General features: G+C 49.3%; 1 protein-coding gene across 1 annotated transcript in view; it reads left to right on the top strand.

Moving 5' to 3' along the window:
- XYLT1 (xylosyltransferase 1) overlaps positions 1-20622 on the top strand; it is a 334100-nt gene that overhangs the window by 290658 nt on the left and 22820 nt on the right. The window contains exons 7-9 of the mRNA XM_066274755.1: positions 5726-5942; positions 9324-9500; positions 15101-15363. Of these exons, the coding sequence (XP_066130852.1) occupies positions 5726-5942; positions 9324-9500; positions 15101-15363 (657 nt within the window). The remainder of the gene's footprint in view (positions 1-5725; positions 5943-9323; positions 9501-15100; positions 15364-20622) is intronic.

Below are 20622 nucleotides of genomic sequence, written 5' to 3'. Positions count from 1 at the left end.
ACGTGCTGAGCACTTTGCTAAGCCCTCTCCATATATCATCTCATTTAAACCTTCACACCAGGTTTGTGAGGCAGCTATTATTCTGATCAGCACTTTCCACATGAGAAACTGAGCCATCACGTGTTCCGGTTGCCCAAGGTTAGTGCAGACGCAGGACTTGAATAGAAGACTCTGGCCCCAGAGCCCAAAGCCTGGCCCCTGCATCATCATTCGGCTGTCACATGTGAGCCCATTCACATAGCTGGCTGACTCCATACATTGTAGTTTTCATGCTTTGTCCCATGACTTTATTTTTATTTTAACTAAAATGCTTAGGTTGTGCTTGTGCTAGAAGAGTAATCTGGGTTCGGTGACAGATTACTGGACAGGAAAAGAGAAGAAGAGGAGAGTTTGTTTGATTTTGTTTTGTTTTTCCTAGGCTGTGTGACTTTGGATGACTTAGGATCATCCATCCCTCTGGGTTTCAGTATGTGGGGTTTTTTTTTAATCTGTAGAATTAGTTGTATTAGCTGATTGCTAAGATCCCTCCATGCCCAAACAGGCTGTACAATATGAGGGGCTGAGTCCTTCCTTGTAGAACTCATTATATATAGAACAAGACAGTTCTGGAATAATTTTCTCCTCAGTGACTATACTGAGATTGTAGTTGGGGAATTAACTGAGTGGAGGGACTTCCCTATTGTCTGCCTTTTCTGAGATCATTTTCACAGGCTACAGACGCTTTCTGAACTGAACTGTTCTCCCAGGGGCGAGAGTCAGGACCCCTCCCCCCTTCCATGTGGTTTCCTTTGATGTTCAGCTGAGTAGACCTGGTCCCTGTGGCATCCCAGTAGAACCCTGTTTAGCTATGACTTTGTTCCATATTGTGCCAGTTGAGAAGTCTCAGGAAGACAAACTACTCAACTCTGGAAGATGCATCCCAGGAGGTAAAACTGAATGTATGTGATTCCAGGTTTGCCCTTAGGTAGCCTGTTCTGAAAACAGCAGTCCTTGTGAGGCGTTCCGAGACCAGCAGTGAGCCCCTTGGTTCTGCCATTTCTGCACAGTGTCTTTTTGAAGCAGTAGAAGTTCTCAGATCCTTCATTTGGATCCTCTTGGAGGGACCTGGTGAATCGGGACTGATGAAGAATGGCATAGTACTTAAGAGCTTGCATTGGATTCATTCAGACCTAGATTCATGTCCAGGACTGCTATCTGTGTGGCTTTGGGGAATTGACCTAACCTTCCTGTGACTTAGCTCCTTATTTGTCAAACGTGTGTTAGAAGAATCAGATACCTGGTTACCTAACCACTGCAACTTCCTGACAGGCATGGCTGTTACTCTTCCTTTTATTTTTTATTTATTTATTTTTAGATTTTATTTATTCATTTTAGTGAGAGGAGATAGAGAGAGAGAGACAGAGTCAGAGAGAGAGAAGGGGGGAGGAGCAGAAAGCATCAACTCCCATATGTGCCTTGACCAGGGAAGCCCGGGGTTTCGAACCGGCAACCTCAGTGTTCCAGGTCGATGCTTTTACCCACTGTGCCACCGCAGGTCAGGCCCTTTTATTTATTTATCAGTAAGTATTTATTGAGCACCAGCGGTATACTAGGCACTGTTCTAAGCATTAAGGATACAGCAGTGAACAAATATAGACAATAATCTCTTACGTCTAGTAAGGAGAAGTGGACATTAAACTAAATAAATACCTTGTAAATGATAATATTGAAAGTTTAAAATGCTGTGGAGGCCCTGGCCAGTGACTCAGGGGGTAGAGTGTTAGATCGGCATATGAACATCCCAGGTTTAATTACTGGTCAGAGCACAGAGGAGAAGCAACCCTCTGCTTCTCATCCCCTCTCTTTCCCTCCTCTCTCTCTCTTCCCCTCCCGTAGCCACTGGTTCAAGTGGTTTGAGTGAGGCCCCCGACACTGAGGATTGCTCAGTTGGTGCGACGGCTTCAGCCTCAGGCACTAAAAATAACTTGGCACTCAAGCATCAGCCTCAGACAGGGTTGCCAGGTGGATCCCGGTTGAGGTACATGTGGCAGGCGGCCTCTTTGTCTCTCCACCTCTCACCTAAAAAAAAAAAAAAAAAAAGGCTGTGGAGAAAAATAAAGTATGGAAGGATGATCAGGGATGTGAGAGACTGAGGAGGGATGTTATTGCTTTGTAGGTAGTGATGACTGATGGTTGGTCAGTCCACTGCTTAGGTGAACTGTGCTTACCAACCCTGCACAAGGACCTACGTAGACATCATCCATTGCACTTTCAGAGCTGACTCAGGAAGTGTCAGGATAGGTACACAGGGCTCATCTGACAGATGAGGAAATGGGCGCTCAGAGAGGTTAGTAAGTAACCCCCATGTTTCACAGTCTGTGAAAGCAAAGGCAGAATTGGTACCCAGATCCTTGTGGTGTCTGTTCTGTAGTTTCACCTATTGACCCAGTTGCCCCAGGTAACCAAATCGATGGGAAGTGAAACTGAAGGAACGAGAGTGTCCTTAGTCACCCTCTGTGTCTGGGGCCCATTGCTACAAATCAACCTGCCTTCCATCCCTCAAGTCAGAGAGCCTTGCACATTTTACTGGTGAGCCAGCCTCTATGACTTACCTTGATTTCCAATCTTTAACTTTCCAAGTTATGGTTAACACACAGGTCGGGGAGCGGAGAAGCAAATCACTTCCTAACCAACTGATTCCTTTCACCTGCTAGACTCCCAGGCTCTGGGTCTCTGCCACCTTCTCCCAGTCCAGACCCAGTTCCTGGGAGCCCCCCTCAACTCAGGAACTTTTCTGAGACCTTGGGAAATCAGTTGTCTCTATTTTTACTCATAATTAACTTAGGCATGTGTTTGCAGTGTATCAGTTTTAGAATGCAGTAAATACAGCAGCCAATCTCCCAGTGCCATGAATATTTCATTCTGGAGATTACTGCATAAATATTGTATTTGGGTATTATGGTCTGGGACATCACATTAAAATTGCAAGACGATGCTATTATCCCATATAATGGAACATAAAATTAAAAGCTGGTGCACGGAAAGGAAATTTTTGCAAGTCTTCACACGTGTGTATCATTTATTTCTCTCTCTGGGTTAGTCTTGGTTACTATGTAAATTCTAATATAAATTATCTAAAATTTAGTGTTGAGCATGGCCAACTGCACCGACTGGACATCATTGCACAGATTAGCGCCAGCCAGCGTCGAGGCAGGATTTAATTTTTCTAAACTCGGCGCTCCTTTTTTTTTTTTTTTTTTTTCAGAGACAGAGAGAGAGTCAGAGAGAGGGACAGACAGACAGGAACGGAGATATGAGAAGCATCAATCATTAGTTTTTTGTTGCGCATTGCGACACCTTAGTTGTTCATTGATTGCTTTCTCATATGTGCCTTGACAGCAGGCCTTCAGCAGACCGAGTGACCCCTTGCTCAAGCCAGCAACCTTGGGTCCAAGCTGGTGAGCTTTTGCTCAAACCAGATGAGCCCGCACTCAAGCTGGCGAACCTCAGGGTCTCGAACCTGGGTCCTCCGGCATCCCAGTCCGACGCTCTACCCACGGCGCCACCGCCTGGTCAGGCTCGGCGTTCTTTTTAGTGAACTGGTGAGAGCCATGTTTTGTGTCTGTGGTGTGATATGGGGAGCAGGATGAGAAACCTTCACCAGGCCCCTCCCCACAAAGAGATCCCTAACCCCTGTGTCCACAGGCCATGCTTGGATTTGGCATGTGGAAAGAGGAAGAACCAGACTGGGGATGTTGGATACCTGCGTCCTCTGGTCAGCTTCTGTCCTTGTGTGTGTCCTCTCTCTGTCCTCAGAAAAGTTGCCAACTCTAGCTGGGCTCCCATGTAATACCTGCCCTCTCCTTTCTTTCTATGTCACCTCCACTGTCACACAGCCTCTGGGCTCATGGCGATAAGAGGGCTGCCACCAGCTCTAGGCTTCTATTCTTTCAGCCAAGGTCCCGTAGAAGAGCCGTCCTTCTTGATATATTCGGCAAAAATCCAGGACCCAATCTCAAACTCAGCTTGAGTTTCTCACCCATCCCTGAAACAGTAGTATGGCGGTCAAGCGGATGGAGTTGACCAGCCTAGGTCATGTCCCCACCCCTAGTGTTAGGGTAAGGGGCCATCCCACATGAACAGACAGTTAAGATAAGTGACTGTCCAACGTAAAATCGAGAGGTGGTTCCCAGAAAAACAAGGCACGGGTGCTGACTAGACAGGAACAAGGAATGAAGCCCCACCATGTGTTGCACGGTGGGGGGACCCTTGAAAACATTATGGTAGGTGGAAGAAGCCAAACAAAAAGACCAGTATATTCTAGGATTCCATCTGTATGAAATATCCAGAACTGGTTATTCCATAGAGATGGAAACCCGTTTGGTGGTTGCCAGGGGCTGGGGGCAGAGGGTATGGCTTATGGGCATGGGGCCTCCTTTAGGGTGATGAAATATTTGAAACTAGATAGAGGTGATGGTTGCACAACATTGTGAGTGAATTCCATGTCATCGAACCGTACACTTTAAAATGCTTGATTTTATGTTGTAGAGCGGGAGGAGCAGCAGGATCCCTGAGTCGGGAGGCCGACCTCTAGACTAAGCTCCCAACTGGGTAACTAGCTCCTGAGGAGCCAGGGGTCATCCCTGCTTTTCCTTTGCCCTGCACCAGGGCCAGCACAATGCCCGGCACATAGTAGATGTGCAGTTAATGCTCGCTGTAAATGCACGGAGTTTGGGCCAGAAGGCTGGGTTCTTGCTCTGCCCAGACTCCCCACACCTGTTTGACCGGCTCTTTGACCATTGATTTCTGCCTTTGCAAAAAGGGAAGGGCCAGTGCTACCCCGGCCTGCCTTGCAAAATCCCACATCTCTCTCTGTATCTGCTCTAGAGCAGGAGTTGTCCTGAGGTGCGTGGATGGAATTCAGAGGGTCCATGACTTTGAATTGGGAACAAAATGAGTTTTGTTTTCACTGAACTGTAGCTGGAATCTAGCTAAACGTAGAGAACAACCACAGCAGTATGAGCAGGAAGTGTTAAGAGTTCCATATTTCCATCTCACATTAGAGCCGATGCATTGGCGTCGCGGTGTCATTTACGCTCACCACCTCTTCACAAGCACAGCGGTTATTAGACCCGCCGCAAGATCTTATTTCATGTGGTAAGAATAAAAGCACGCGTAATTACCGTAAATTTGGTGTTTTAAGAAATATTTTGTGATCCTGTATTTAATGTGAATCAAAAAGAACATGCATTACTATATCATAACTTCGCTGTTAAAAAAAAAAAACACAAAACCCCAACACAACAACTTGGTAATCCTGTGTGTTTTAAGAGCGTCATTCTGAGACGAGTGTCCGCAGGCTCTGTTCACTAAGCTACGGGCATCCGGAGCGTGGAAAGATGATACAGAGTTCTCTAAGCTACGGGCATCCGGAGCATGGAAAGATGATACAGAGTTCTCTAAGGGGGGAAGTAGGTGTACCGGCTGACCATTGTCATCTGACTGTGCTCAGCAAGTCCCCTACATTCTAAGCTTCAATGTCCTCATCTGTAAAATGGGTTTAATAATAGAACCTGCCTCAGAGGGATCGCATGACCTGCCTCACTTGTGGAGCCCACGTGACAAACTCTACACGGAGCCTCTGGGCCGGTACCTGGCGCACAGTCAGGACTCAGGAAACACATTGATTGCCGGGACTGCACCATCTCATTTGGACTCATGGCTTCTTTGTGGGGGTTTTTTTCAGGTTCATCCGGAAACAGGGCCTAGACCGGCTCTTCCTGGAGTGTGATGCCCACATGTGGCGCCTGGGGGACCGGCGGATCCCAGAGGGCATCGCCGTGGACGGCGGCTCGGACTGGTTCCTGCTGAACCGCAAGTTTGTGGAGTATGTGACGTTCTCCACAGACGACCTGGTGACTAAAATGAAGCAATTCTACTCCTACACCCTGCTTCCTGCCGAGGTGAGTGTCCAGGGAAAAGCCTCTGGGAATGCTCTGGCTCTAACCTTTGGAGCAAAGCGGGTGCTGAGTCCAGTACAGAGATAGCCCTGCAGACACCGGATGAAGAGCGAGAACGCCATTGGCTATCAGGGACCAGGCTGTCACGGCGGGGCCCTGGTCCCCTCCTGTTCATGGAGACTGTGTGGAACAGGTGCTCAGTGCCGCACTGGCCACCCCCAGCATCTTCATGCAAAGTAGAAGAGGCAGCCCTTTCTTCAGACACCTGGCTCCCATTGGTCATAAAATCATCACAATATACTGACTTTGTTAGAATAAGACACATCCTGCCATTTTCTAGAACACTGTTATAAAAAAGTACAAACTTTCAATACCGCAGTGTTGCTGGCAGCCCCCCCACCCAGCCCGCCAGAGCTGTGCAGCGCATGACCCGCACACTGTGTGCCGGCCCCTTCGGGACACACGCATCCACTCCACGATCTCCAGCCCTGTGATAACTTTCTCAACACCAAGAATCCCTTTTCTAATTTTGAATATTGTTCTGTCATTTCCTGACAGACGGAGCAAATAGTGGTAGACTCACCAGTCACACCAGAAATCCCAGTGATCCCAAAGACAGCCAGCCAGGCTCCTGCTAGATGTCCCCCAGGCCCCTGCACTGACCACCAGCATGGCCACATGCTTGGAACTCAGCATTTCCTATTGGCTTTTGGAAGTTACTTGAAAAGTTCTGGGGACTCTGTCACCATGTTCCCGACCTCAGGGCAGGAAACTGTCTTAGTTCGGGTCGGTGCCTTATGGACAACAGAAGTTTACTCTCACAGATCTGGAGGCCGGGTGTTCGAGATCAGATGCCATTATGGTCAGTGAGGGCCTTCTTTCAGCTTGCAAACTCCCTACCGACAGTTCTTGCTGTGTTCTCACATGACCGAAGGGGTTAGGGATCTTTCTGTGACTGCCTTTTATAAGGAAGGGCACTAATCCCCATTCATGAGGGCTCCACCCTCATCTCCTAATCAGCTTCCAAAGGCCCCACCTCCTAATATTCTCGTATTAGGGATAACAATTTCAACCTTCGAATTTGGGGGCGAGGGAACCCATGCACTCACTCCATTTCAGAAACCTGGCTGTATAAGAATGCAAACTGTTCTAAAATAGCCCTGGACCCACCCGGAAATGGGTTGGCACCCAGTGCTGAAGTGTTGTACTAAGCTGCCGGCAGCCTCTTTGTCAGACCTGGGCTGAAAGATATTAGGTTAAGCTCCCTCCTGACCTCTAGCTCTTAGTCTCCTGCTTCAGAAAACTCCAGAGCCTGACCAGGTGGTGGTGCAGTGGATAGAGCATCGGACTGGGATGCGGAGGACCCAGGATCAAGACTTCGAGGTTGCCAGCCTGAGCGCGGGATCATCTGGCTTGAGCAAAAGCTCACCAGCTTGGACCCAAGGTCGCTGGCTTGAGCAAGGGGTCACTCGGTCTGCTGAAGGCCCACAGTCAAGGCACATATGAGAAAGCAATCAATGAACAACTAAGGTGTTGCAACGAAAAACTAATGATTGATGCTTCTCATCTCTCTCCGTTCCTGTCTGTCCCTATCTATCCCCCTCTCTGACTCTCTCTCTCTCTCTGTCTCTGTAAAAAACAAAACAAAACAAAACAAACAAACCTCCAGAGCTGGTTGTTTCTATTGATCCTGCGACACCTTCAGTGAATGGCCCACCATTCCTCCCTGGCTGTGCCCCAGCTCTGGGCCACTCCGGTTATGTGTTTCTGGACCATACAAGACAGCATATCTCATTTGATGGTTTCCACATCGCTCACCAACATCTGGGGCAGTGACAAGCTCTGGGTAGGGCTGACTGCCCACATCACTCCAGAGGGAGGACAGGCTTGTTGTCACCAGGCCAGGTTTTGCTATTCTGCACACATGTTAAGTAATCAGCTTTTAATCCTATTTCAGTGAAAATCACCTTTTCTCTCAATTCCGATAACCTTCTCATCCATTTTCTTGGAGAAAATTTCTGTATCATTATGAAAGGACACAGGGCAATCGGTAATTGGGTACTTTTCCCCACCGCTTGATGGAGAATATGTGCCTCCGTGGCCTTGTAGACAATTCAAGCTTAAAATCCAGGCTCATGGACGGGCATGTCATTGAGCATCACAGGAAGGTCAGCGGAGGTGGTGGGTGGAGCCTCATCTTGCCCACCCAGCCACTGAGAAGATAGTGTTTGGGGGCTTTGGTTCTTTTAATCAAGATGCTCATCCTGGTGCTGGCCCTCTCTGTCCCACCCCTGCTCCAGCACACAAGGCACATTACACTCCAGCTCCCTGTTAGAGCCACGGCCTCCATTCCGGCATCTCTGCCTCACCCTCCCTTCTCCGGGACTGCCTCCAGGGAACCGGTTCAGAAGAAATCTGAAGGCTGAGCCATAAATCTGTAACAGGAAGACACATATTCCCCAACAGCTTCACCCAGGGAGCAGAGAGCAGGGGAGAATGTATCCGCCTGGTGTCTGGGGTTGTCATGAAACAGCATCCAAGTAAAAGTCAGTTTCTCTCTCTCTCTCTCTCTCTCTCTCTCTCTCTCCCTCCCCCCCATCCCCATCCCCATCCCCATCCCCATCCCCATCCCCATCCCCATCCCCACATGTCTAACCATGTCTCTTCTCTCATCGTTTCACTCTCAGCATTGCCTTCTCTCTCCGATTCCTAGGAGAGGTGGGCCAAGAATCTTAGGATGGGGGGAAGCGATTGTGCCGGGTTCAGCACCATGGACAGCACACAGCTCTGCCCTTCACCTCCCTGGGTTGTATGTAGTCACAGGGCTACTCCAAAGGCTAAGGCAGGAGCGCAACTGGGATGCCCTACAGCACCAGGGCCTGGGACACCCACAGATCTGACCTCCCTTCCCCAGGGATGAAATTCCAGAGCATCAGTCTTCTCAAGATATCTCAGAGCTGGATCCCTTCCGTTTCAGACCTGGCTATTTGCAAAGCAAGAACCAAAGCACCCAAGGTTTTCTGGCAAATTGCCCCCGTGTTTTCCTCTGATCCTCATATGTTGCCATATCCTGAGGCACATGTGGTGAGCACACAGATGTCCTGGCTGATAGGAGATATCTTGAAAACACATTTTATACTGCTGGGGAAAGGTAATTAGAGAAACACTCAGAACACTAGATTTCTGAGCAGAATTAAGCTACTCTGGATGAAACGTACAGTATATATACCCTGAGTAGGACCAGACTGGCACCGACCCCATTTACAGAAAGAACAGACTCCAAGAGAGTCCCCTCACAGGCAGTCCCGGGGGAGGACCCCTCTCCCCCAGCCCGGTCAAGGCCGGCTGGCAGAGGTCTCAGGCTGGTCGCTCTCTCCCCTGCAGTCCTTCTTCCACACGGTCCTGGAGAACAGCCCCCACTGCGACACCATGGTGGACAACAACCTGCGCATCACCAACTGGAACCGCAAGCTGGGCTGCAAGTGCCAGTACAAGCACATCGTGGACTGGTGCGGCTGCTCGCCCAACGACTTCAAGCCGCAGGACTTCCACCGCTTCCAGGTGAGCCCGCCGTGCCTGGCGGCCCCCAAACCATGCCTTCCCAGCCGGCCAGACTGCAGGCATCCGAGGTCAGGCCTGTTGAGCCTCTTACCCCCCAGTTTACAGCCCCGGCTGTTGATGATAATAATAATGATGACATCAGCAGTAGCCAACATTGTTTGATGACTCCCTGCCAGGACAGTTCTAACCACTTGCTTGTCTTGACCCATTAACTGCACAACAACTTCATCAGATAGATATATGATCAATCGATAGATAGATAGATAATTAAAATGATTATTATTCCACTTTAGAAATAGGAAAACGGAGACATAGAAAGATCAAAAACCTTATTCAAGGTCACATAGCCCAATGTATCTGTTTCCAAAGGTCATGCTTGTATTCATTTCTTTATATTGCCTTTTAATCAGAACCTCCTGAAATATTTGTTAACAATACGTTTCTGGGTATAAACTTGAGTATGTCTGGAGCAGTTACTCAGTGTCAGCACTGCTAACCTGGTGGCTGGATGACTGTGCTGTGGGGCCTGCCCTGTGCAGTGTGGGATGTCTAGCAGCGTCCCTGGCCTCCACCCACCAGATGCTGGTGCCACGCTGCAGTTGTGACAACCCGACCCCAGGAGGGGGGGGACGAGCTACAAATCTCCAGTAAGGTCTAGGGATTTTTGTTTTTAATATATTACAACTTGGGGAAATTCTGATGAGAAGCCAGGTTTGAAAACCACCACATTCTGTGAATTTAAAGGAGTAACAAGAGGTAGAAACATTATTGTCCTCACAGGTATCTCTGCATGGCCTAGTAATTTACAGTTCTGGGGAGAGCGGAGGCGGGAGGGTGATAAATGCTCCATCTGCTTCCCGTGAGCCCCGGTGAGCACCAGACGTATCCAGAATGGCGGCCTGTATCTATCCATCGTGAGCACCCCTCCCCCTCCGGCTCCCTCCAGGCCAGCACCCTGAGCTCTCCCCTCCTCTCCCCATCACAGTGCCCCCAGCCGGGCTGCAGAAAGCACAAACAGAAGACTGCAGAATGGTTAAGCACACCCCTCCGTGGTCCATAGAGCCGCCGTGTGGAGATGATAGGCTGCTTCCCACTAACCCAGAGGGAGAGAGGGGGCCACAGTGCCAGCTGATAACCCAGAGGGAGAGAGGGGACCACAGTGCCAGGTTGATGACCCAGAGGGAGAGAGGGGACCACAGTGCCAGGTTGATGACCCAGAGGGAGAGAGGGGACCACAGTGCCAGCTGATAACCCAGAGGGAGAGAGGGGACCACAGTGCCAGCTGATAACCCAGAGGGAGAGAGGGGGCCACAGTGCCGGCTGATAACGCAGAGGGAGAGAGGGGACCACAGTGCCAGGTTGATAACCCAGAGGGAGAGAGGGGACCACAGTGCCAGCTGATAACCCAGAGGGAGAGAGGGGACCACAGTGCCAGGTTGATGACCCAGAGGGAGAGAGGGGACCACAGTGCCGACTGATAACCCAGAGGGAGAGAGGGGACCACAGTGCCAGGTTGTTTACCCAGAGGGAGAGAGGGGACCACAGTGCCGACTGATAACGCAGAGGGAGAGAGGGGACCACAGTGCCAGGTTGATAACCCAGAGGGAGAGAGGGGACCTCAGTGCAGGCGGATAACCCAGAGAGAGAGAGGGGACCACAGTGCCAGGTTGATGACCCAGAGGGAGAGAGGGGACCACAGTGCCGACTGATAACCCAGAGGGAGAGAGGGGACCACAGTGCCAGGTTGATAACCCAGAGGGAGAGAGGGGACCACAGTGCCAGCTGATAACCCAGAGGGAGAGAGGGGACCACAGTGCCGACTGATAACCCAGAGGGAGAGAGGGGACCACAGTGCCGGCTGATAACCCAGAGGGAGAGAGGGGACCACAGTGCCAGCTGATAACCCAGAGGGAGAGAGGGGACCACAGTGCCGGCTGATAACCCAGAGGGAGAGAGGGGACCTCAGTGCAGGCGGATAACCCAGAGGGAGAGAGGGGACCACAGTGCCGGCTGATAACCCAGAGGGAGAGAGGGGACCACAGTGCAGGGTTGATAACCCAGAGGGAGAGAGGGGACCACAGTGCCAGCTGATAACCCAGAGGGAGAGAGGGGACCACAGTGCCGGCTGATAACCCAGAGGGAGAGAGGGGACCAGTGCCGGCTGATAACCCAGACGGAGAGAGGGGACCACAGTGCCGGCTGATAACCCAGAGGGAGAGAGGGGACCAGTGCCGGCTTATAACCCAGAGGGAGAGAGGGGACCACAGTGCCGGCTGATAACCCAGACGGAGAGAGGGGACCACAGTGCCGGCTGATAACCCAGAGGGAGAGAGGGGACCACAGTGCCAGGCTGATAACCCAGGGTGCCCTGCTGACTCTTTGGCACCTAATTGAGCCGGCGACCCACGTGGAGTTTCCAGTCTCCTGGCCTGGCTGCTCAGAGAGCGGTCCGGGACCAGCAGCATCAGTCGCCAGGGAGTGCATTAGAAATGCAGAGAGCTTCAGACCTATGGAGTCAGAATCTGCGTGGCAGCAAGGCCCCCAGGTGAATGGGAGGCTCTGTGCTTGAGAAGCAGAAGGGTCGGGATCTGCTCTCTCCCAGGCGGTCTGCCAGGGCCCCTGCGGGCACTGGCTTCACTGGGGTAGACATTGTACGGGTGGGGACACTGAGGCACGAGCGGGCGAACACACTTGTCCATGGACACACACGTAATGGAGTGGTGGAGCTGAAGGCCCCGTCCGTGTGTTCCCCTCTCCAGCCCTGGGCTTTTTTGCACCAGACCTCACCGCCTTCCTGGTTCTGTGTCTACACAGGTGGAAATATACAGCGGGTGTCATCGCTCAAGGTCCATATTCCTCAAGGTCCCCACCTAATGTCTTCTACCTCTGTGAGTGGTTGCTGCAGTGGTGTTTTTTTAGACTTTTTTTTTTTTTTTTTGCTGACATATTGAGAGCAACCCAGAGACCTCCTCAAGCCCATGTTAATTTAGGCGTAAACTTGGGTGACATTTTCGCTCCATTGTCCATGCAGAAAGGGTCTGCTGAGCAGAAAGAGGGCTGCAGGGGGAATATCTGACCTATTCAAAAGGAAGAAAAGAGAATTCCCACTAAGGTAGAGGGCCGGTCGTTGCCCTTATTGCAAAGGTCCCCGTCCTTCAGAGCAGGTAGCCGTGGTGCTTGGGAGCTCGGCGCTCTCGGCCGCTGGCCCGCAGCAGCATTTGTATTCCAGCCCCGGCATCATCCACGGACATCCTTGTCTCTGATAAAGACCAGCTCCTGCGGTGACAGCGTCCTGCGCTCACAGCTCTTTCTTTCACAGTAAACAACGATCAAGAATATCCCCCAACATCTAGAATCAAGAAGCTGCTGCCTGTAAGGAACTCGGAGTTCTTGTTCAAAGCACTCCGAGGAAGAGAACGATAAATATAGAAGCGTGCCCTTTTATCAGATCCAGCTAGGATCACAGACTCGTGGACAAGGAGAGAAGGCTGCCCTGCCTCCGAGTCCGATTCTCTGCCCTCAGAAAACACTTAGAAGCCCCTGTAGCAGGCTCAAGGGGGAAGTGATAATAGTCACATAATAATAGCAGCTAACACAGAGTGTCAGACTCTATGCTAAGTACCTACCATATATTATATTATACCCATTCTAAGGATGAGGAAGCTGAGGTCCTGGGTGGCTTGCCCAAAGCTAGAAAATAGCAGAGTGAGGAGTGGAACCCAGGTGGTCTGTCTTTCCAGTGCTAATGTGAAGAAACTGAGCTGACCACAGAGGCGGGGGGTCCCAAGGGTTCCTGAAGCAGAGAAGTGACAGAATGTTCAGAATAACAGGAAAGGAATTTATCAGGAGCTTCCAGTTCCTAGGATGATGCAGGAGAAAGAGCTTAGGTCTGAGGAGGCATCAGATTCAGGTTCAAATCTTATGACTGTATGAGTCCGTACATATCACTTCCCCTCCCTGAGCTCAGTTTCCTCATCTGTAAAATGGGAGTTATGATTCCTGCTTTGCAGGGTTGTTGGGAGGATTAGAGGTGATAGACGACATAATCACAATGCCCTGCATCGAGTGTGTGCTCAGTAGTTATTGACATTATTGTTGCTGTTTATCCACAGCAGCAAAAACAGTGCTAGACCCAAACTTAAATCAATAATAACACTAGACATAAGCTCCTCAAGGGAGGAGGTTGTGTTTGAATTGTTTCCGAGACAAGGGTCAACAGACTAATCTGAGCCAAATCCAGCCCACTGCCTGCTTTTGTAAATTCCTTTGTGACACAGCCACATCCGTTCATTTACTGTTTTGTCCATGGCTCCTTTCACACTACAACAGCAGAGCTGAATAGTTGTAAAGCTGGAAATATTTCTTATCAGGCCCTTTACTAAGAAAGTTTATTGATCCCCACCTAGAATATAGTATAAGACCTGGTAGATAACAAGTGCTCAGTATTTTATTTCTCTGATCCTGGACCCTGGATCTTAATCCTGGCTTTGCCATTACCTTGCTGTGTGATCTTAGATAAGTCCCATTCCCTCTCTGGGCCTCACTCTCCTTGAGAACTTGGCTTACACAAATGGTCTTTAAACACTGCATTGCAATCATCAGGGAAGCAATTTTGGATACAGGTTCCTAAAACCTCATCTTCAGAGATGCGGATTCTGCTGCAATGCCTAGGAGGCAATAGGGAGTGGTGAGGACTGTGCTGAACTGACAAAACCATGCACATCTAAAGGGAAAGCTGCTTTTCAGTTTTTTGTTTGTTTGTTTTTGAGAGAGAGAGACAGACAGACAGGGCCAGAAATATGGGAAGGGAGAGAGATGAGGAATCAACTCATTGTTGTGACACCTTAGTTGTTCATTGATTGCTTTCTCATATGTGCCTTGAACAAGGGGCTACCGCAGAGTGAGTGACCCCTTGCTGAAGCCAGCGACCTTGGGCTTCAAGCCAGCAACCTTTGGGCTCAGGCCAGCTACCATGGGGTCATGTCTATGATCGCACGCTCATGCCAAAGACCCTGTGCTCAAGCTGGTGAGCCCGCGCTCAAACCAGCTACCTTGGGGTTTCAAACCTGAGTCCTCAGCATCCCAAGTCAACAATCCATCCACTATGCCACTGCATGGTCAGACTAGCTTAAACCGGTTGTTACTATGTAGGAACATGGGTCTGGGGTTGCCAGATCTATCTCTGTTTAAAGGGAAGCCAAGAATTGTTTCTGTGAACTCTTCTACTTTTTAAATATTGCCAGCTGATTCCATTTTAAAACACTCTGCTGGACAATTAAAAATTCTCCACAAACTGTATTTGCCCTAGACCTCCAGCTGAATTGTTTCTGAGATCCATCCCAGCCATACACACTTGGATGTAATTTATTTAACAAACATTTAAATGATGCTTACCAGGTGCCCATCACTGCTCTAAATGCTTTACAAATATTAACTCATTCCTTCCTAACACCCTTATTATTGAGGAAGCAAATTGAGAAGAGAGGTCAGTACCTGTCAGAGCTGAGATTTGGATGCAGGCAGGCTGGCTACAAAGTCCTGCTCCAAATCGCCCCCCCCACCCCACTTGCTGACAACCACCCTTTTTCCCTTGAGCACAGCAGACAGCCCGGCCCACCTTCTTCGCCCGCAAGTTCGAGGCTGTGGTGAATCAGGAGATCATTGGGCAGCTGGACTACTACCTGTACGGGAACTACCCTGCAGGCACCCCTGGCCTCCGCTCCTACTGGGAGAACGCCTACGACGAGCCTGACGGCATCCACACCCTGAGCGATGTGATGCTCACCTTGTACCACTCCTTCGCCCGCCTGGGCCTCCGACGGGCTGAGATGTCACTGCACACCGATGGGGAGAACAGCTGCCGGTGAGCCTAGGGGGAGGGGACCGCCGGTGGGGGAGGGGACTGCCGGGCGGGGGAGGGGACCGCCAGTGGGGGAGGGGACTACCGGTGGGGGTGGGGACCGCCGGGTGGGGGAGGAGACTGCCGGTGGGGGAGGGGACTGCCAGTGGGGGAGGGAACCACCGTGTGGGGGAGGGGCGGGACCGAGACCAGGAAGGAGGTGCAGATCTTCCTCCGCATTAGGGGCTGCAACTCCATTGCATCCTTCTTCTTCCCTCCCTTTGCCTATAAAGCCTCTGCACAGCCATCCCAGTGTTCGGATCTAATATTTACCCCCTTGTTGCTTTTCTATGGGCTCATTGTATATGCTAAGCATATGTATTTTAAAAGGAAGCTCTATGTCACCACATTACATATTTATGTTTGTCTTAAATGGAAGGTAATCATGGAAATACAGAACTTTTTAAACTTGTTTATTATGGAGAATGTCAAATGTATTCAAAATAGAGAGAGAGTGGAGTGCTCCCGTCCCCGAGCCAGTGCAGTGACCGGGCCCAGGCCAGCCTGCTTCGTCACCCTCAGTGTGTGCGGTTGAGGCACATTCCGGACAGCATAACCTGTCCACCACAAATGCTTTAATGCGTGTTTCTGAAAAATAAAGACTCCATTTTAAAACATAACCATATTATCATTACCACACCTAAAAATATAACCAAAATCATCGTCAAAATGCAGAACTATTATTTAAAACATTCAGGGATCACTTAGAACTGTGATGGCAAACCTCTGAGACGCATGTCAGCACTGACACGCATAGCCATTATCGATGACACGTGGCCACACGCGGCTGCATACCACAGAAGTATGGGGCTGCATGCCGAGAAGGACGTTTCATCCTCTGCTCCTGCACAGCCAGGTGCAGTAGCCGAGGATAAAACATTTGCTGTAGTGTAGACACTCTGTGCCGGAGGTCTGTAGGCCAAAACAACAGAACTCCGGCACAGAGCGTCTAGTTCTGGGACTTCCGGTTAGGCCGTTAGGGGATCTTTGACCTCACTTCCGGCCGGCGGAGCAGGGAGCAGCAGAATGCCGCGGGGGACGCATCTCTGGGGGCCCTGTGATCGCCATTACCAGCAACCACATAACCACAGCAACCATCATCCAATCTACTGTTCTGGGATGTCGTGGATTTCTAATTGACCATCATTACTGAGATAAGTGAGGGGGAGGCTGGGAGAGGCGAGGGCCTGTGCTATGGGTGCTGTTTCCTGCCATTAGAAATAGCGGCAGCCATCTTAATTTACATAAGATGCAACTTGCAGAATTTCAAGACAGCATCTGGGCTCAGGTGTTTGTTGACTTGAGGTCAAAGCTTGAGAATCTGGAAAGGTGCTGCTTGGAGAATCAAGAGGAGTGCCACTACGAACAGGAAATTTGGAGTGCCTGGAACCAATTACCAGACACTTTTAGCACCCTGAAAAATATAGCAATGGCTTTACTCACAATTTTTCCCTCTACGTACTTTTGTGAGACCTTATTCTCAGCATTAAATAATATCAAAACCAACAGCAGAAACAGATTGACCGATGAAGTTAGTAGCGCTTGCTTGGGCTTGAAGTGTACAAAATACCAATCTTCAGTTGAAGATTTAGCCAATGAAATTCAGCAACAAAAAAGTCACTAATAGGCTGGTTAATTAAAGCTAATAGGCAGATTAGTTAAAGAATTCCCCCTCCCCCTCACTTATCTTAGTTCACAGCACCCCACACAAGTTAAATAATATCAAGACCAACAAAATAAACCAACTGACAGATGAACAAAGAAGTCACTAAGCAGGTAAGTTAAATAATTAGTTTTTGGTTTTATTAAATACAGTTATATATTACAATTATACATTTTTGTTATTTAAACTATAAATTTCACAAAATTATGGGTTTTTTTTTCTCGAAGTGACATACCACCCGAGTTATGGTCGGTTTTTTGGTGAATTTTGACACACCAAGCTCAAAAGATTGCCCATCACTGACTTAGAATCATCTCACCTGCCACTCGCAAGGGCCCCTTGACACTTGAGGAAAGAGCGCTCTAGAATGTATGGAAAGAGGGGGAAGGTGGAGAAATAGTTCAGCGTAATCCCCTGCCCTCCACTGTCTTCCCCTAACTTCCCCTAAGCCAAGCAGCCCTTTGCATTTTGTGTGGCTCTTCTTCCGTTCTCCGCGATGTGCACGGCAGATATTTACATATTTGCAACGAGAAGGTGGTGCCCTGTCACAGTCCCAATCGGCACTGTAATACCAGCCCCTTCCCCGCGCTCCGAGGCTTCTGTAACGCTCATGATCCTGTCTGATGCCGCTAGTGTTCCGCTGAGCAGGAACTCCAGACTTTGCTTAATCCAGCCTTTCCTGTTGCCATTGTCAGTAATGGGCCATTGTAAACACCGTCGGGATGAATATCTTTCTGCAGAAGGCCTCTTTTTTTTTTTTCTTCTTTTCTTCTGATTTATTTTTTTCAGCTGCATTTCCAGAAATGCCTCTAATCACTCTCCTCTCTTTCCTGTTTTCTTGTTCTGCCTTCACTTCCTCCCACCTCCCTCTTTTAGAATAAAAAAAAAAAAAAAAAGAAAGTAATGCCAGTCCCTCTCCACTGCGGCTTCTCTGTGTGTCTCTCCTTACCCAGCTTCTCCCTCTTCTCAGGAACTGGTGCCTGAAATCTTGAAAACATGGGCAAGTTCCCAGCTGGGACCTCCCGCGTGGCCAGCTGGGTTTCGGCAGGACAGCCACATTTTCGCTCTCTCCCCTGGGCCGCAACCCGGTCCTGGGAACCTGGGCCCTGCAGATTGAATTCAACTCTAATTTACTACCTGTTGACCTTGAACACCTCTCTGACCCTCAGTTTCCTCATCTGTCAAATGGGAATCATAATAGACCTGACAACATAAGGTGTGAGGTTTAAAGGGGATAACCCTCAAACACAACCTGATGGCGTGTGTATTACAGTTATCCCCATTTTAACAGTGCTTTACGTACAAAGTGTTTAGTAAATGCTCGTGCCATTATTATCAAGCTGCCAAAGTCTGCAAGGAGCTTGATGTGTGAACTCCAGGCTCCATAAGTGGTTGTATGAACCGCTCATTGCTCCCTCTGTGCTGTCCTTCACTAACCACTCTCATTGTCCCCACATGGCTAAGCTCTAGGGCCATTTCAAGTGCCCCATCCTCTGTGAAGCATGCTGAGAGCTCCCCCTGAGGGCCCACCCAGACCCGCTCCCAAGCTGCAAGTAGCTCAGACTTACCAACCCCCACCCCCCCATTGCCTGTAGCAGCAGTGCCTTGGGCCAAGGTCAGCAGTGACTGTCTCTCCCCCTTCTGGTCTGGGGGCAGAATTCTTGCTCACAGAACCAGAATACAAATCCCTAGTCCACGCTTGGAAGATGAATGTTGTTCAAGAACAGTTTTAATCTCAGGCTTCTGAGAATTTATAAGGTAAATGAGCTCATAGAAAATTCCAAAAGGCACCCCCAATTTATTTAGGGTTGTTGAAATTTTCTCCCAGTTCTTATTTCAGGGTTAGACAGGCCACCAAGGTGCCTCTGACCTAGAAGCTTTTGACTTCTCCCTTAATTTTTATTATACATATAATAGAACCACTGTGCCTTGCTGTGGGCAAAGCCGATATATTTATGACTGTGAACCTGAAAATAAATCGGGGACAAAGGACCCTTATCCCAAAAGGCAGAACAGAGTGAACCCCTACACCTAGGGTACCTGGGGAAACAGTAAGTGAAAACCTTCTTTCAGGAGTTTCATTTTCTTGGGGCACTTCATGCGAATCGTGCCTTTCCAGTCTGTGGTATATATAGCCTTTCATAAAAATAACGTTTATTGATTTTTTTCTCATTATAAAATAACGCATGCTTGTTGCAGAAATTTTCAAAATGGCAGATTGAGAGAAGAAGAAAATAAAGTTTGCTTGTGAGCCACCCTTTAGAGATGAAGATGTCAGCATTTTATTATAAGTCCTCAGATTCTAATGCCCTCCAGGGCCGGGCACAAGGAGCATGTATCGGTCAGTGCTGGCCCTGCAGACAGCCGACCACGGCGGCCTAGAGCACCCGTGGTCCCTTGCCCTGTGGGGATCGAGGTGCTGAGCTACCATTTTTCCAGACCAATCAGAAATCTAGATTTCTATCAGTCTTCCATTTTCTCAATGCCCACTCATTTTAATAAGGAAAAAACACCTTTGGGTGCAATGAATGTATCTGTGGCATCTTTTATGTTGTATTGTATTGTATTGCACCTAGTTAAAACAAACTCCATTCTTAGTTTTAATTATCATATACAGTCAAGATAAGTACCAGAAGGCTTTGTGTTCAGTCCTGGGTTACATGTATTTCTAGACGTACCTTAGAAGCACTGGGTTCAAGAGAAAATCCTGCTAGAATTTTTTCTCAATCAACAAGTACTGATTGAGCATCTACCATGTGTGATGCTCTGGGCTAGGCACTGGGCAGTCAGCTATGACCCAGACAGACCAGGCCCCTGAGTTGAAGGCCCTGCCATTCTAGCGTGAAGACCAGGATCTAAGCCAGGGGTCCCCAAACTATGGCCCGCAGGCCGCATGTGGCCCCCTGAGGCCATTTATCCGGCCCCCGCCGCACTTCCGGAAGGGGCACCTCTTTCATTGGTGGTCAGTGAGAGGAGCACATTGACTATCTCATTAGCCAAAAGCAGGCCCATAGTTCCATTTGAAATACTGGTCAGTTTGTTGATTTAAATTACTTGTTCTTTATTTTAAATATTGTATTTGTTCACGTTTTGTTTTTTTACTTTAAAATAAGATATGTGCAGTGTGCATAGGGATTTGTTAATAGTTTTTTTTAGTCTGGCCCTCCAACGGTCTGAGGGACAGTGAACTGACCCCCCTGTGTAAAAAGTTTGGGAACCCCTGATCTAAGCGCTAGTACACACAAGAACGAAAGATCAGTAGGGATAAATGCTCTGCTGAGAATGAAGGTAGAATCACTTGATAGCAATGAGTTGGTGACTTAAGATTCAGCCATCAAGGAAGATCTCTCTGGCCCTGGCCGGTTGGCTCAGCGGTAGAGCGTCGGCCTAGCGTGCGGAGGACCCGGGTTCGATTCCCGGCCAGGGCACACAGGAGAAGCGCACATTTGCTTCTCCACCCCTCCGCCACGCTTTCCTCTCTGTCTCTCTCTTCCCCTCCCGCAGCCAAGGCTCCATTGGAGCAAGGATGGCCCGGGCGCTGGGGATGGCTCTGTGGCCTC

Source organism: Saccopteryx bilineata, chromosome 4 (assembly GCF_036850765.1).
Source record: "Saccopteryx bilineata isolate mSacBil1 chromosome 4, mSacBil1_pri_phased_curated, whole genome shotgun sequence".
Classification (NCBI taxonomy): Eukaryota; Metazoa; Chordata; class Mammalia; order Chiroptera; family Emballonuridae; genus Saccopteryx; species Saccopteryx bilineata.
Note: the sequence above shows the minus strand (reverse complement) of the source record. Positions and strands in the feature narration are given on the sequence as shown.